The 16,499-nt window shown below is 30.6% G+C and overlaps 1 protein-coding gene across 9 annotated transcripts in view; it reads left to right on the top strand.

Moving 5' to 3' along the window:
* The window catches only part of unc-104 (kinesin family member unc-104), a 209,262-nt gene that overhangs the window by 116,126 nt on the left and 76,637 nt on the right, over nt 1-16,499 (top strand). For all 9 annotated transcript variants that reach the window (XM_081736858.1, XM_081736861.1, XM_081736859.1 and 6 more), the window contains exons 3-7: nt 3,138-3,220; nt 5,377-5,455; nt 6,729-6,895; nt 7,752-7,930; nt 11,171-11,426. In XM_081736858.1, the coding sequence (XP_081592984.1) occupies nt 3,138-3,220; nt 5,377-5,455; nt 6,729-6,895; nt 7,752-7,930; nt 11,171-11,426 (764 nt within the window). The remainder of the gene's footprint in view (nt 1-3,137; nt 3,221-5,376; nt 5,456-6,728; nt 6,896-7,751; nt 7,931-11,170; nt 11,427-16,499) is intronic.

Below are 16,499 nucleotides of genomic sequence, written 5' to 3'. Positions count from 1 at the left end.
GCTGGAATACGTGGAACGTGGGCCTGTCTTCCGTAATGGATTATTTACTGTGCCACTGACAGTAAGGAGGTACCTCTGACGTCACGATACAATTCTGCGGAACAACTACCCGACTTCTCGCAGCTCCATTGTACAACCGTGCTTGATGTCACTTGAGTGGACAATAGATTTGCTAGCATCGTCTGCTATCAGACGAACTGTGATCCACGCACAGTGGGTTCGCACACACAACTATGCTCGAAGTGTTGTCCGGCGATCTTTAAACTACTAACAGCATACCCTCTATGATCAGACTGCCCTGTACAGTGCCTGGTGTACTAAGATCAGCAAACTCTCTAGACAGATGTTCTGTGGTGCGAATTCGTACGATTTATACGGGATGTTCTTAAATGCGTTTTCATCGAGGTGGAGTAATATTGCCTACTGTACATACGCATTAATATTGCTGTCCTTTCATTCCTCTGCTTATGTTTCTGGCAGTTTCTCTGTTTGTGTTGTATCTATTTGATTGTTTCTATTGCCATTACAACCATTCCCTGTTAGTAGTGGAAAAAAAAACTGGAGTTATTCGCATGATTGAGAGGTTAGTATTTCTGCCTATAATGTGAGAAAACCGATGTAAATATGCTTCAAGAATCCACGTTAAACAATAGATTCACTCTTATAAAGATTTCAGTGATGAGAAAGGGACATTAAACTTCAAACATCCGTCAATAAAAACAACTGATAACATAAGTTGATACAAGTTTAACTGAACTTCCTTCTGGCTATATGGTTAGCGAACGCACTTTTGACACGGAGACTTGAGTTCGATCCCGGTAGAGCTCATGTGGTTTGTATCCGATTTTAAGCAGTAGGCTCATGTCTCATATAGCCTCGGTCACGATCTGGACGGAACGCGAAACTTCAAAAACACCAACCAATAAGTTTAGCTGTTATAGCCAATAGTAGACATGATACAAATTTTAAAATTAAGGTTCGAAAAATTTAGCACAGTGGTTTGAACAGAATAGACTGAAAACGAACAGTGCCAGTAGACTTTCAGTACATTAAAAAAAAAAAAAAAAGCACGAAATGTAATTGGAACCACTGTGTTGAATATATTATTGAACCCTTACTTTTAAAATTTATAACATGTTCATTATCGGCTGTAATAGCGAAACTTGTATCACCAGCGTAATTATTAAGAATAACGTTATTAATTATCAATCTGCTATAAAAGTTTTAAGTTTATCAATAGACAGTGTAAAGTTACACACTTACGTCCAACTACTACACATAACTTCGGAATAGATTGCTTCACTTTAAACATGATTATGACTATAGCATATGAAAATGTTACAGAAGTACTACTGTAAGGCATATTTGAATTGTTTTAGTAATTTGCTAATAATATAGGTGTAAGATGACTACATCCGTCTGTCATATATCGTAAACATCGTCTAATTCTCTAATAAACTAATTCAGATTCATTATTAAATGAAATGCTATTAGACGATTTTCCTATTAGACGATTCAAATCACACATATGAATATTTTGGAAAACAATTAATACCAGCCAGAGATATAAAGTGAGTAATCAAAGACAACGTGAGGAGTGAAGGTACTTACATAGGAACGAAGCGCTGACCACTGCTGCGAGCTTAACATGCTGAGGTTTTCAACTCTTTCTGTATCATCATGACCCTATAGCTAAAGTTCTATATTTGTTATGGTTTTCTATGAAGATATTCACGTCTCATGTGTCTGAGATTGAGTAAGGTACATATAACCAATGCATTCTTAAAAAGCTGAAAGGACAATGATCTACCAGGTGTAGACTTTTGTGCTGAAGCTGATTGTTGATGTTTCAGCATAGCTAACAATTAAATCTTTGTTGGTAAGTTTGTGATTTGAAATAATCTAGTTTCTCTTTGTTTAAGATATTGCCTTCTTACATATAAATAACCTTCAAACCTAAGTAGTATGATAATGTTATCCTAATTAATATTTTATTAGAAAGTAATCCATTATTAATATACTTAAATATACTCGAATCCAATATTAGGTGTCGTTTAATATTCAAGACAACAATACAATTAGTTTTTCTTTTCTTTTAAAAATGCCAATAAATGAATTCGTAGAACAAAGGAAAGGGAATCGTGCTAAGGAATATTTTTAAAAACTTTGTATTCTATGTGCATTACATATTTTGATCTTTGCTAAATAAAACTGGCAGTGTAATTGGAAATTAAATGAAAATAGATATTCATATAACACTAAAAACTTTTAAACGAGTATTCCATGCGAAACTGGAGTTAATAAATAATGACTTGACAAAATATTAAACGTCGTAATATCATGTATCGTCTTTGATTCATGAAGTGCTCGATGCCAATAGTTTATTTGATTCGAATTTCTGTTATGGTTTAAGTTCTGAGTGTATTTAAAAACTATTCAACATCTTCCTTTTGAAAGTTCTGTAATCTTAATAAGGTTGAATGATACGAACTTCAAGCCTTTGTTTACACTTTCACGCCTAGTCATTATTTCAAAAACTTACATCATGCGTTTAGAGCTAAATCTGAAAAGTTTCTTAGTTGAGTATTACAATTTATTTTAATTGAACAACTAAATATTAAGCCATAATGCACAAATAAATAATATTAACTCAAATTTGGTACTCAGTTGCATTGGTTTATTTTTGAAGTATTTTAATAGATAATCACTTCGAATTTAGAGTTTCAAAATACCAACTACTGGTTTTAGTATTCCTTCATAAATACGTAAAGAAATATTAAATCGGATAGTTCTGAAAGTTGCTTTTACTCCATGTGCCTTCTTTGAGAAGAAAAACTAGTTTCTATGGTACTAGTTTCTTACTCCACATAAGTTTGCAATATTATGCATATTTCGTGTTCTCTCCTACCACTATATCTTTCAGAATATCTAGAAATTGAACTAGTGAAAATCTAAGCTTTTATATATATATATATATATATATATATATATATATATATATATATATATATATATATATATATATATATATATATATATATATATATATATATATATATATATTCTCAAACTTTATAAATTAAGTACTTATATTTTTATGCTGTTGTAATGTAACATTTGTACATTGTGTTTTTCAGGTATCTCAAATCCCAAAGCTCCACCGGGTTCCAAAGACAGTGTAAAAAGCTTTAACTATGATTACTCATACTGGTCACATGACGTAAGTACAATGCTTTATACTTTTGTGTTATTTGATTTAAAAGGAGTTAATTAGTTTGAAAATACAGGTTACGTCATATAAATAATAATAAACCGTTATTAGGTTGAAAAAAAAACATATACCACTATACACATATATAAAAATAAACTACAAAAATCATACTGAAAGTAATGAGCAACGTTTTTGCATATTATGCTATATGTTTCGAAAAATACGCTTGTTGCTTCTCAGTTCCTGTTTTTGCACACCACTACTGTCTTTTTTACGTTCTAGCCGTTTTTCTAAAACGTTTTGCGAGTCTTCCCCTGAATTAATATTGTATCTTGTTTAGATTTTTCTCCATTGTTTTTTTGGTTTCTTTGCACATTTTCCTCACCGAAATGAACATAATTGCCTTTTTCCGCTTTAGCCACTTTTGTAAAACGCTTTGTGATATTTTGCAATTGCAAAGGAAGTTCTTATTTCGACACCTTGAACTCGTCTAACTTAAGCAAATCTTCTGAATTGCTCCAATTGACCAAACATCAGATATTGCTGTGAGATAGTCACATTCTACAAGTGTTTACTGTTGTTTTCCACTCTTTCCTGTTAACAATTTTTTCTCAAATATTTTTCATCGCAATGAAACCAAAACAACAAAGGAAAATCTTTATTTTTACCCCTCCTTTCTTTCATTCAGCGTGTCTAGAAACTGTTTAGTGACATGTTTTATTTTGAAATAGAGTACGTGGAAGGCAATTGCTCTTTCTTCGGAGAAAAAAATTACAAACATCAAAGCACCAAATTACATTGTCGGGACTTTTTTGGGGGGGAGCTCGCCCCCCCTGGGCCCACCCCTTCCCTACGCCACTGGCTGTAGGTGAATCATCAGTACGGAGATGATGCACCAAATTCATGTCTGGGAATTTCAATCTTAAAAACAAGACTTGATATGGGTGATCTTCAAAGATAGGCCGCGATCTTGTTAAGACACAAATTTGATCTAACCTTTGGTTATCAACCAGAAAAATAGCAGAGACTCTAACATTCCTGAAAGCACTACTTAAGAACATTTGTTGAATCTTGGATGCACTTGTCGCTGTGGTATCTTTGATTCCACACGAAAAATAAATTGAATCATTATTCTGTCAGCGATATGCCTCTGAAACTAAACAAAATAAGCCCCCCCCTTTTTTTTTTAAATAATACTAGTGATGAAAAATGGATTGTATATGACAATGATGTGTGCTAAACGATCGTAGGTGAAGCTGACGAACCACGGAAACCACACATTCATTTTCATCTCATGCTTTACATCTAGTGGGATATCAAGAGCATTCTTTACTATAAGCTTCTGCTACAAAATCAGACATTTGCAGCCAGTTAGAGTAAGTCAAAACATTCATAGTTGGTGAATAGAAAGGGATTATGTTCTTCCAACGCAGCACGAGGCCTTACGTGTCTGTGGGTGTTCATTAAAGTTGAAAAACATAGGTTGGGGATCTTACACTGTTCACCATATTCACCTAACTGCGCGATCCGATTTCCACTTTTCTAGGCTTCTATAGAGAACTTTGAGTGGGAAACAATTCCGTGACTCAAACCCTATCAAACAACAGTGATAAATTCTTCACATTCAAGCCAACCCAATTCTAGGTGGATGGGATTTGGAAGTTGTCAGAAAGATGGAGGACTCAAGCCTTCCAAAAACTGAACAATACTATTGAATTGATAAATTGATGTTAATTCTAGTCCTATTATCTATTGATGACCATTTCTTATCAGAGCAACATATCCTACATATATGAAACCACAAATTTTCTTCCAATCTCTTGCACCAACATCTATAAACAAAACTGTTTCATCGTTACATACATAGAGTATTCTTCGAACATTAACATTGCCATTAACCACTTTGTCCTACAGCAATATAATTACAACTTTACTTCTTGACACTTATATGAAATACATAAATATTCAACAAAATTCAGAGACTTATAATGCGACTCTTAATATACTGTTACAAATCAGCTTAATTAAAAATTAATAAGTTAATAATTTTTGAAGAATATAAAATTGTTAAGTCACATTAGTGTCCATAAAAAATGCAAACGTAATATTGAATACCTGTACTTTTATACAAACGTAATACTGAATTCATGTACTTTTATTTACAGCCAACAGATCCATTGTTTTCCTCTCAAGCAGTTGTGTATAAAGATATTGGTGTAGAAATGCTGGAACACGCTTTTGAAGGTAAGAATTATTCATTGTCAGAGTTAGTACCAATATTTTAAAGAAAATGGTTAAACAGACTTTTTTTTAAGAAAAGTTATGATAATGAATATGAAAAAAATATAGACGTTGAAAGAAATATATAACTAAATAAAATTGCAATATGAATTAGGTAGTATTTTTTTAGACTATTTAGTCATCGTCCTTAGACAAACTTACATTGTACTAAGCATATTTATGGGGAAAATCACTTCTATTTGCTTCAAAACGTAAAAAAATGCCGAAACTCCAAATAATAAAAAAATATATATATATATATTTTGAGTAAATAATCCTATGAGCACAAACACATTTTCACACTTCATTTCCCGAATAAGGAGTAGAAGAGTCAACATAAAATTTTAAAAAACTGGAGGAATTATGTAATATATCGTCAGTTTTTCGTAATTCTTCTTCCAAAAATATTTATTTTTTCTGATTTCAGCCAGCAATTATCGAAATATCACATAAAATTTTGTTTCGAAAGTTAAATAAATTGCGTATAGTTTTCACATCCATTTTATTGTAGTTTGACTAAAAAAATCGAAACCTCAATTTTGCACTGGTTAAAGCTCGGAACAGTAAAATATTTTTGAAAGAGTATGAAAATACCTTTCTAATTATAACGCTATATGTATTAATGAATGTTAATGAGGTTTGTAAATATTCTTAAAATAGCAGAATAATCATACATGTTATCATTGCTTTTGCAAATAAATTTCTTGGAACATCGTTACATTTTTTTTCTATAATAAAAGGTCTTGTTAACTTTGTCGTTGGCCTTAAACACGCATAAAAAAGATTTAAAATAATACTACAATCTTCTTTCTTGATCAAGTATTATTAGTTTATTAAAATTATTAATAACTAATAGTTAATTTGCGTAAATGTATGCACTTGCAAGAGCAAAATATTGTTTACATTTTAAATATTATTTACCACATTTTTTAACTGTGTACTCTTAAAATATCTTAATGTAAATGTTTTTACAGTAGAAAACAGAGAAGCTTTCACACCACTATGTTTTATTTTACAGTAACTTCAAACTTGACCAAGTTTTATTTATTTATTTATTTATTTATTTATTCAGTTAATTAAGTAATGATAGAAGAAATTTCATTTTATGTACGTTATCGAGAATCACGCTCAAATCGCTCAGTGTATTCTGAAATCATTTCTAAGAGAAAATCTAAAAAATCTAACAGTGGCAAGTTTTTTAGATCACTATTACATAACATCAAACTTTTAATTTCAGGCTACAACGTTTGTATATTTGCTTATGGACAAACTGGAGCTGGAAAATCATACACCATGATGGGAAAACAGGAAGAAGGTCAAGAAGGCATTATACCCCAGATCTGTAAAGATTTGTTTCGAAGAATTCGAGATAACTCGTCAGAAGAAATGAAATATTCCGTAGAAGTGAGTTATTCAATAATATTGTTTTATATAACGTTTCTATACATTTATATTCAAAATTTAAAAATATATATGCAGTTCTTAATTTTAAAATATTTCCTGTATAGTTAGTTATTTATTAATAAGGTTTGAGGTAAATTCTGTAATGTACGCGTTTATATTGTTAAATCTTCGAAAAAAAAAAAAAAAACATATTAGGGGGAAAATGGTAATTCATTTTTAGTGAAGTAAACATGTGTAATTCTATTATTATCTTTTGTGTTAAACAGTAAAGCGAGAACACAAAAATAAATATTTACTAAGCGATCTTGCTCATTAGAGCTCAGACTCTTAATTTGGAAAATTGTTAAGTGTTAATATTATATTATAATGCAAAATAATGTGAAACTTAATTTAATAATGATAATTTAGTTTAATATTATATTATATTATACTTATATTAAGTATAATATTGTATTAATATTATACTTAACGGTTCCTAGTTCCAAATAAAACACAATCATTGTTATACATTATTATAATGATGCCTAAATCTATAGATTAGATTAATTTGTGTTCCTTTGGCTATTTTGACATCTATATATGTGTTAACAGATATGGAACCTGTCAATAATTATAAAAATACAAGTACTGATGCAGTAAAGTACAAAGTAGATAATAAATAGTAATGGATAGCGGAAGTGCTTCTTGATCCTCTAAAAAAAGTACTATTATAAAGTACTTCCTTTCGATGCATTATTATCTGTCATATAGGAAGATCTTCGAATAAAATATTTTTTGATGCCTTAATTTTTTGTATTACATTACAACATGGAACTTCACGTATTTATATTGTGTATCTGTGTTCTGTATGAAATAGGTAAGCTACATGGAAATTTACTGTGAGCGAGTGCGGGACTTGCTAAATCCAAAGAATAAAGGTAATTTACGAGTCAGAGAACATCCGTTGTTGGGACCATATGTTGAAGATCTTTCCAAATTAGCAGTCACTTCATATCAAGATATTCATGATCTCATCGATGAAGGAAATAAAGCTCGGTAAGTTTGATTAGTAGTTTTGCTGTCTTTTGAAAACTGGTTGAAAAATTATCTCGTTTCATAATCTATTTCATGGGCTAAGATAAGATCTCAGCAAGATTTCTAAACATTCTCGAGACGGTGACATCACGTCAGCTGCAGATCGGTAAGCTTATTCATATCTATTATATAAAAGAGAACGCACAAATCCTTTGTTAGCTCATCACGCTAATACGGCTGAACCAATTTCTTTTATTTTTGGGGGGTTATTAGGATTTGGACCCTAGATGGTTTTTATCATATCACTTTAATTTTTAATTACCAGTGTCTTGAGATAATTGACCATTCAAGTGTCCATAACGTACAAATCCTTTGTTAGTTCATCATAGGTATAAAAATAAACGTATTTATATGCAACCCGCATGACCGTGTCACTCGGCGGGTTAACATAAATGACAGGCGCTATAATGTTAACATTAATGCAATCTTCTATGGTTTTTATCATATCAATTGAAAGCGAAAAAGTAAAAATTATCTAAGTAACAAAGTTTATTGCGTTCCGGGGTGACCGCAGCGAAGCGGGGCGGGTTAACATAAATGACAGGCGATATAATGTTAACATTTACTGCAATCTTCTATGGTTTTTATCATATCACTTGAAAGCGAAAAAGTAAAAATTATCTAAGTAACAAAGTTTATTGCGTTCCGGGGTGACCGCAGCGAAGCGGGGTGAACGCTGCTAGTCTTATATAAAAGTATTATTATTATTATTTCTGTTTCTTCAGGGTTGTTGTTTGATTTTAAAGTAGTTTCTCAGACGTAAGGGTGACGATGTGATTTGATACATCATTTTGTTTTCGTAAAATACAATGCAGATGTGTATTTCTAACAAATTAGGAATTTAGAAAACTGCGATTCGTGAGCCGAATGTATTGTCTCGAAATTAAGTGGGCTTAAATTTTCGTATTTTCCTCCAGACTGTCAGTGATTGTGAAAAATTCCACGGCGATTTTTTTCTTTAACTTTTGGAATATTCTTAGGATATCAACAATTATTATATTGTAAATGTTAACAATTGTAGGTCAGACAATCAGATTAATGAAGTCTGACAACAAATTTGTGGATCAGGTATTTACTACAATCCATATGCTGCTCTATAATATTCTGTTTTAGGTATTGTGTAGTATTTTAGGTAATATTTATATTTTAGGTATTCTGTAAAATTGAAGGGTGTTGTCGACAAAGTAGATAACCCACAAGAACCATATTGTTGAATAAAGGCGATTGAAGTTATATATTGTCGATATGCCCTAATGATACTGTTACAGGAATGAAGGTAGACCTTAAATACTACAATATCCAGTGCCATAAAGACACACGTACTTCACCAATCTCGTATTGGTAATCTTAGTCTTTTCGCAGAAATGAATTGCTTGACACAAAAGTATGTTTTATATCTGAGCGTAATAGTCTTTCATTGAAAATTTAGGGAACGTAGTGTGTTTAATGTAGTGTAGTGAATTTGTGTATGCAAGGAACATATTTGTTACTAACCTGTTGTTGATGACGTAGATGGCTTCCCTCTTATGAACCTGGAAACAGCTCGTCCTTGTAGATCGATGAATGAGACTAAATGTGGAATCTACTGGATTCACTGCTTATTCAGTACAACTTAGAATGCGAATAGATAATAATTGAGAATGTTATTTATAGGATAGGATGAGTTCAGAGTTAACTTTGCGGACTCGACTGTTTGAAAGGTTGAGGTATTGATCTGTTAGTTATGGGTGGCTATACTAGAGACCGAATTGGATGAAACTGAGAAGCCCTCAGTTTATATACCACTGAAGAGATAGTACTGAAACGAGGAAAAATACTACATGTAGTGGCTCAAATGCAAAATTTCGACATGTGCAAAAAATGTCAGTTTAAGAGAAATACGTTCATCTGCATAAGTTACTAGGAAGTTCTTACAATTTTTTACAATTTGTTGCATACTCAGCTTTACATGACACGGAAATTATACAATTGGAAACAAATAACATAATTCACATATATATAGATATAATGCTGTTTTTTTTTTTTTCAGTTTATCTAGACAATTTAATAAGCAGATAGAAAAAAACAAAACTAAGAAATCCACATGTATGAAATAAACATAAAGATTTCGATAAAATTAAAATATTGATTTCCATTTTTACTTTCCAAATTCACAATATTAATGTGCAGAATCGTATCTTGTAAACTCATGTGGTTCGGATTCCACGTTAATCAGTAGGTCCACGTCTCATATGCCCTCGCTGCTGAAAGGGACGCTAAACTCAAAATCCCAATCGTATCTTGTAAACACCTTTTCGAATTTCTTTCTTTCTTTTCTTTTCTTTTTCTTTTTTTTTAAATTTATCTTTATTCAGCGACTGTGCTTAAGTTGTTAATAAATATTACGATGATTAAATTATTTTGAGGAAAGTACATCAGGATACTACAAAAGTACAATCGGGTTATGAAGTTTTTCGACCACACTTCTGAATTAATTGTTTAGCTCTAAAGTTATGGACACCAGTCCTTTCTCACCGTAGCGTTGTTAATATGATTATATATAAATGTCTTCAATTATCATCCTTGACATAAGATTATGTTGAATAACTGACTATTTTAATATAGGAATTATTTTAGCAGTATTATCTCACACTCGTCGTAAACAGGAACAGACAATTCGGAAAATACGATAAACGCAACCGTTATCTTATGAAGTCCATTATGTTCATGATACCAATTTACATCTTTAATAGCAAGTAGCTTAAGATTTCGAATTTTGCTCGTACTATTTGGATTTTTCGATATACGGTACTGAATGCCAAGTGAGTGTTTAGCTTAATCCATCTCCATAACATACATAAATTTGGTAATATTCTCCATTGTGCCAGCCGTGCCTATTATGTACTATAATTAAAAATAAACTAATCAGTAAGCAAAGCAAACCAATTTATTATGTGATAGTATCTGATGAAGCCAAGTGGTTAGTTGTTCAAACTGCCACAAGATATTACTTTTATAGTAGTAAATTGGCTTGCTTTTCTCGGTAATTAGTTTATTTTTAATCACAAATTTGATGTTTAGTAGTTCTTGTTTCGATATATAAATACCAAGAAGTGAATAAAATTCAACATTCTACCGTACTACAGTATGGTTTTGTGTATTTTTTTTTAAATGTTGTATAAATTTGATTATAATGAACTTTTTTTTTTTTAATCCCAACAGAACGGTAGCAGCAACAAATATGAACGAAACGTCAAGCAGATCTCATGCTGTCTTCACCATTTTTTTCACTCAGCAGCGATTTGATAAAGTCACTGAACTTTCGACAGAAAAAGTGAGCAAAATCTCGTTGGTTGATCTGGCTGGATCTGAAAGAGCCGACTCAACAGGAGCGAAAGGAACAAGGTTAAAAGAAGGAGCCAACATCAATAAAAGTTTAACCACGTTGGGGAAAGTAATATCAGCTTTGGCTGAAATAGTAAGTATTGACTACTTTCCTTTTTTTTTTTTTTTTTCTTTCTTTCTTCTTACGCGTGTAATTTGTTCTAAAATACATATTACTGACTTCCAAAAATGCTTACAACAAAATTAAAAGTCGGTGTTAGTTAGAGTCCTACTTTATCTGTCAAAATTATGAAAAATCAACCCACAGTTTAATACGTTCACTATCTTAAAAGACTTTAATCGCTAGTTTTGTCCTGCGCACTATGATTGACCTTAGTTGTTTCGTTTATTTTTCCTCTGCATAACATGCACGAAATTATTCATTTAATTTATATTCGTCGTGCATACCGTGGATAACCAAAGTAACTTATTTTTATTATGTGTACAATAAACGGCTTCTGTTCTATGTGCCAACCTTAGTTATTTCTATCGTATGTACCATAAATCAAAAAAACTTAGACGTTTAGTTTTGTTTTGTTCTGCGTGTGATGAGCAACATCGTCGCGTAATGAATTTTTGTCTTCTGCATATTATGGACAACATTTATTTTATTTCTTTCGTGGATACATGCATGATCTTAGTCATGTAGTAGAGTTCCGGTATTTATTTAATACAGTTCTTTTGTTGTAATTAAATAATAAAAGAGAGAGCGAGAAAAGAAACAGTAAATCGTCAAATCAAAATGGGCCGAAATTTGTAAATAATGACCTAAAGTAATTACAGTTTTCTGAGGTATTAGTATTCAGCCCTTTAATTAGTTGACGTACAAATTACCTAAAAACAGCTCTAATCTTGCCTGGTAAACATTAGGAACACCTTTATTCAATAGTTCTGGTAATATGCAAGAATAAATATTATTATACTAAAATATTGTCTGTGAAAATTTCATAAGTTTTGTTTGGTTGGATTTTTTTTTTTTTTTTTTTTTTTTTAAATTTCGGTAATGAATGAATTAACAATTTTGATCTTTTAGTATATTATTTACAGAATATTGTGAAACAGACATTCGTACTTCGAAATCTTTCTCTAGCTAAGAAATATATAAGTTTAATATATGGTTTCGTAATAGGTTTCCAAGCATTTCTTTTAATACTTAGAAGGTAACCTCCACCTTCGTTTTGTAATATTTTGTAAAATTCTAAATTGTAGTATAGTGTTTGTGTATTGTTTTAAATAATTAGAAAAAAATTAAATGGACTGTATAATTGCTAGTAAACGAAGTTTTTTAAATATAATTATTATGAAGGAGTGTGAGTATATTGAAAATATAGTTAGCAGTATTTCAGTCTTTAGAAAGAACAAAATCTTTTTAAGCATCAAAACATTATGAGACAATTTGGAACAATTAGGATAATATTTTAACATAAAATGTCATATTTTATGCATTTAAGTATTCTTGGGATGTCTTCAAAATTTATCATTATGAAAATAGTAACATACGTTTAATATTATTTATTTTGATTTGTGTTTTTTAATTGGAAAGGTTGATTTATTTTGTATAAGCTGTTTGCTTTTTTTTTTTTCAATACGAAAATAAATGGCAGTTTTTTAATACTACTACCAAATATAGTATTATATCACCAAATGCTTGATAGTAAATACATAACGTCAGTATACCAGTCTGAAATTTGAAGATTATTCTAGTCATAATATTGAAAGAATAATACTTGAAACACATATTTGACATAGAAGGTTATCTATGATCGGTAACAATAATAATAATAAAAAGTAGTAAAAATGATACAATGCCGTGCTATTGTTCGCTTTTTGCGATCAAAATCGATATATAAGATTGTAGATGTTTACATTGCGTTTTAACGGCAATAACTTCTTGCAGGTTAATTAGTTAATCGAAGAAAGTGATGGGATAGTTATACTTAATGTTGATCGAACTGTTGTCGAATAGGAAGTCCCATTATGCCTTTGTAATCTACATTTTTTTTTAATCTTATGTTTTATTTATTATATTATGTTTTATTTTTAATGTATGTTTGAAAGTAATTATAAGCTGTTTGCTTTTTGTTTTGTGATTACCTCGCGTGTATGTATGCCTTTTGAAATTAATTAATTTAATGTTTCCATTGTTACTTTAGCATTTTAACCTAGAAAAATTGGTTCTTTCGTAGGATAGCCGTGAAACTATTTTCTGTTTTGCCTGGTCATACATATAAGTGTACCTAAAATAGTTGAGGAATAAATAGTGACATTCAGCCATATTGTAAATTATATCCTCACGCACATCTTTTACAATTAAAACATAAAGTTTAGAAAAATGGAGATGGAATCTTGATTTAAATTTTCAAAATTGTATTATATAATAGTAGTAATAATTAGTGTGCGAATTATATTATTGATGTGAGGGGAGGGTAAAATGGGACTCTACAGGACAGAGATCTGAAGGTACAATAATTCAAAATGGGATAACGACGTCCCCTCCTCCTCCCCATACCAATACGCAACCAAAAATATTATTATTTGACAATAGTAATAAACAAGAAATTTATTAAATCATTAAATTTAACAATGATGACTAAATTATGTACATATTGTCTGAGATTCCAACACCTAACGTTGTAGAATGCGTTGGAGAATAGGACTGAAAGTATCTTGCGTTGTATATGTATACTCTGTAAGATGTTGGCAAATCCATACATGACTTCACGATACGTAGTTAGTATAACGTCATCAAAATTCACCTCTGACGACAAACTGAAGGATATAAGGATGCGGTTGCAAGTTACAACTATAGGCACACAGTAAAATAGAATAATGTAGTTAAACTGGATGATAGTGAAAACAAAGAAAAGAATTGTGTATATTATGGTTACTGTGTAATAAAAAAAATTAGAAGCCAAAAGTAAATAGTTTTCATCTTTCATTTCGGAATACAGCTAGCGGATTTTTTTTAAAGGTATAATTTGGCAATATATCTTTTTATTACTAAACATAATTTGAGAAGGGGGAAGGAAACAAGTACCTTCAGCAGGGATGTTTCCGTTAGTTTCTTTGGAAAATGTGATTGTGGTGGAAAATCCCCCGGGTAATTTACACCCTGATAATAATTTTTATTATTATTTGTATTGCAGGGTAATTTCTTTATGTCATGTACGAGGAGTTTGAACACTCTTAGCTCCCGCCACCTTAAGTATGAGGCGCCATTGATCATATTTATCTGTTTCACTTATCTTCGGTCGGAGCCACGTTGCCTTAATGGTAGAGGTTCACCTCTGATGCATGGGGTCCCTGGTTCGATCTGAGCTCGCATCAAATGGGCTTTGTTGTAGACAAACACATTTTTTTTTTTATTTTCCGCGTTTCCTTTCACTTTCTTCATTCAATCGTTTCACTCATTTCTCATCATCACTGTCTCCTTTAATCTAGACGGTATAACCGTGGGACGAAAAGCTGAACATTTCATTTCATTTTCACTTATTACTTTCGAACTGTTATTTTCATTTTGTTTTATTACCATTGTTCTTTTTGCATTTATTTTCCGAGCTTTAGAGAGAGTATACGATTATATAATAGTTCATCAAGCGAACAACCAAAGGGAGAGGTGAATATTAATTTCTCATAAAAGAACATCGAGAAAGATCCAGAGATTGTAGAATTATGGTATTTTTTGCGTACCGTTTTATGTGGAAAATCAAGTTATTAATGTTGTAGAAAACCAAATTAACCTGACCTAGGCCATGTATCCTTTTAGTATCAGATTTGGGTCTTCAGTGTGAGCGTCGTTATAAATATAAATGCTAATTCTCATCAATGGCAGTTAAATTGGATGAAAGAAAGTAGTATTTTAAAACTAGTTTACTTTTAATTTCAGTTCTATTTTAGCTTTTAAACTAATTACAATTTGTATTATTTCTCTTTCTCTTACTTCCATTTTTAATGGAATAGTCGGTAAGTGTTAAGCACTTTTCGACCGTAAGGTAGATGTATCATAATTTTTTTGTTATTTTATGTTTAATAATACTAGTTCATACAGTAATGCAGTAATCTTATTGATTCAACAGAAAAAAAAAAAAAAAAGGAAATCGAGGAGGAATTACAAGAACTACGTTTGTGCACCGTTCTTTAAAACTCAAAATTCTCTTAATTTTCAAAATTTTTCGTACTAAAATCTACGTTATTTTAGAATATTTTTCATACTTAAATCTACATCATATTTGTGAACCAAAGTATCGTTTCATTTTCATTTATTATATAAAATTTGAATTGTGGAGAATTCTTACTTGTTTTATTAAGAGAAATATTATATACAAAGAAAATAGTTAGAAGCAAGGATAAAAGAGAAAATTAAAAGCAAAGGATGTATGAATAGAATGAAAAAAGAGATTTATACAGCTGTTAATATTCGTTTAGCAGGTATCTGAACAAATGTGCATTACCTAGATTTTCATTGTAATAAACGTTTTTTAAGCATATTTATTTTGATTTTATCCATTTTTTATCATGTTGCATAGTTGATTATTTTACTTATTTAATCTTTGCTAACAATTTATTTGTAGTGTAGTTTTTACCTCATATTATTATACTAAAAAAATAAAATAAAAATATCTGAAAAATTCAATATATTCTGTGTGTTATCAGATTAATAAATTATTTCTGAAGTACTGCTTACTTCAAACTTGATAAAAATTAACGTGAAGTATTTAAAATAGTATTGTTAGCAATTAAATATAAGAGTAAATTTTCACATAAGTTTCCTGCTGTATATTTTGTTTTGGAATAAAGGTAAGTTAATAATGTTATGATGCTTGACATAATTGATAATAGTATCAAGAATAGAGGATCGAAAGTTGTTTTGTTTTTAAATGCAAATTATAGCTTTGGTGTTCTAACGAGTTAATGTAGTCAATTCCTAGAATGAATCAAATTGGTAAAATAAAACAGTTTTAATGTGTGCTTGTAATGAAGCTTGTCATAATTTTAATGAAACAGTTTGCTTTAAAATTAAATTTAGATTCTGTATTTATTGGTGTAAAGTTACATAATTATTTAAGTAATTGCAGATTTTTATGTAATAATGATGTGAAGTAATGTTCCAGATCTTTATATTAAAGTATGAAAAGTTTAATATGTTGACTTAATATTCTCCTGTTTA

Source organism: Thermobia domestica, chromosome 13, assembly GCF_964235325.1.
Source record: "Thermobia domestica chromosome 13, izTheDome1.hap1.1, whole genome shotgun sequence".
Classification (NCBI taxonomy): domain Eukaryota; kingdom Metazoa; phylum Arthropoda; class Insecta; order Zygentoma; family Lepismatidae; genus Thermobia; species Thermobia domestica.
Note: the sequence above shows the minus strand (reverse complement) of the source record. Positions and strands in the feature narration are given on the sequence as shown.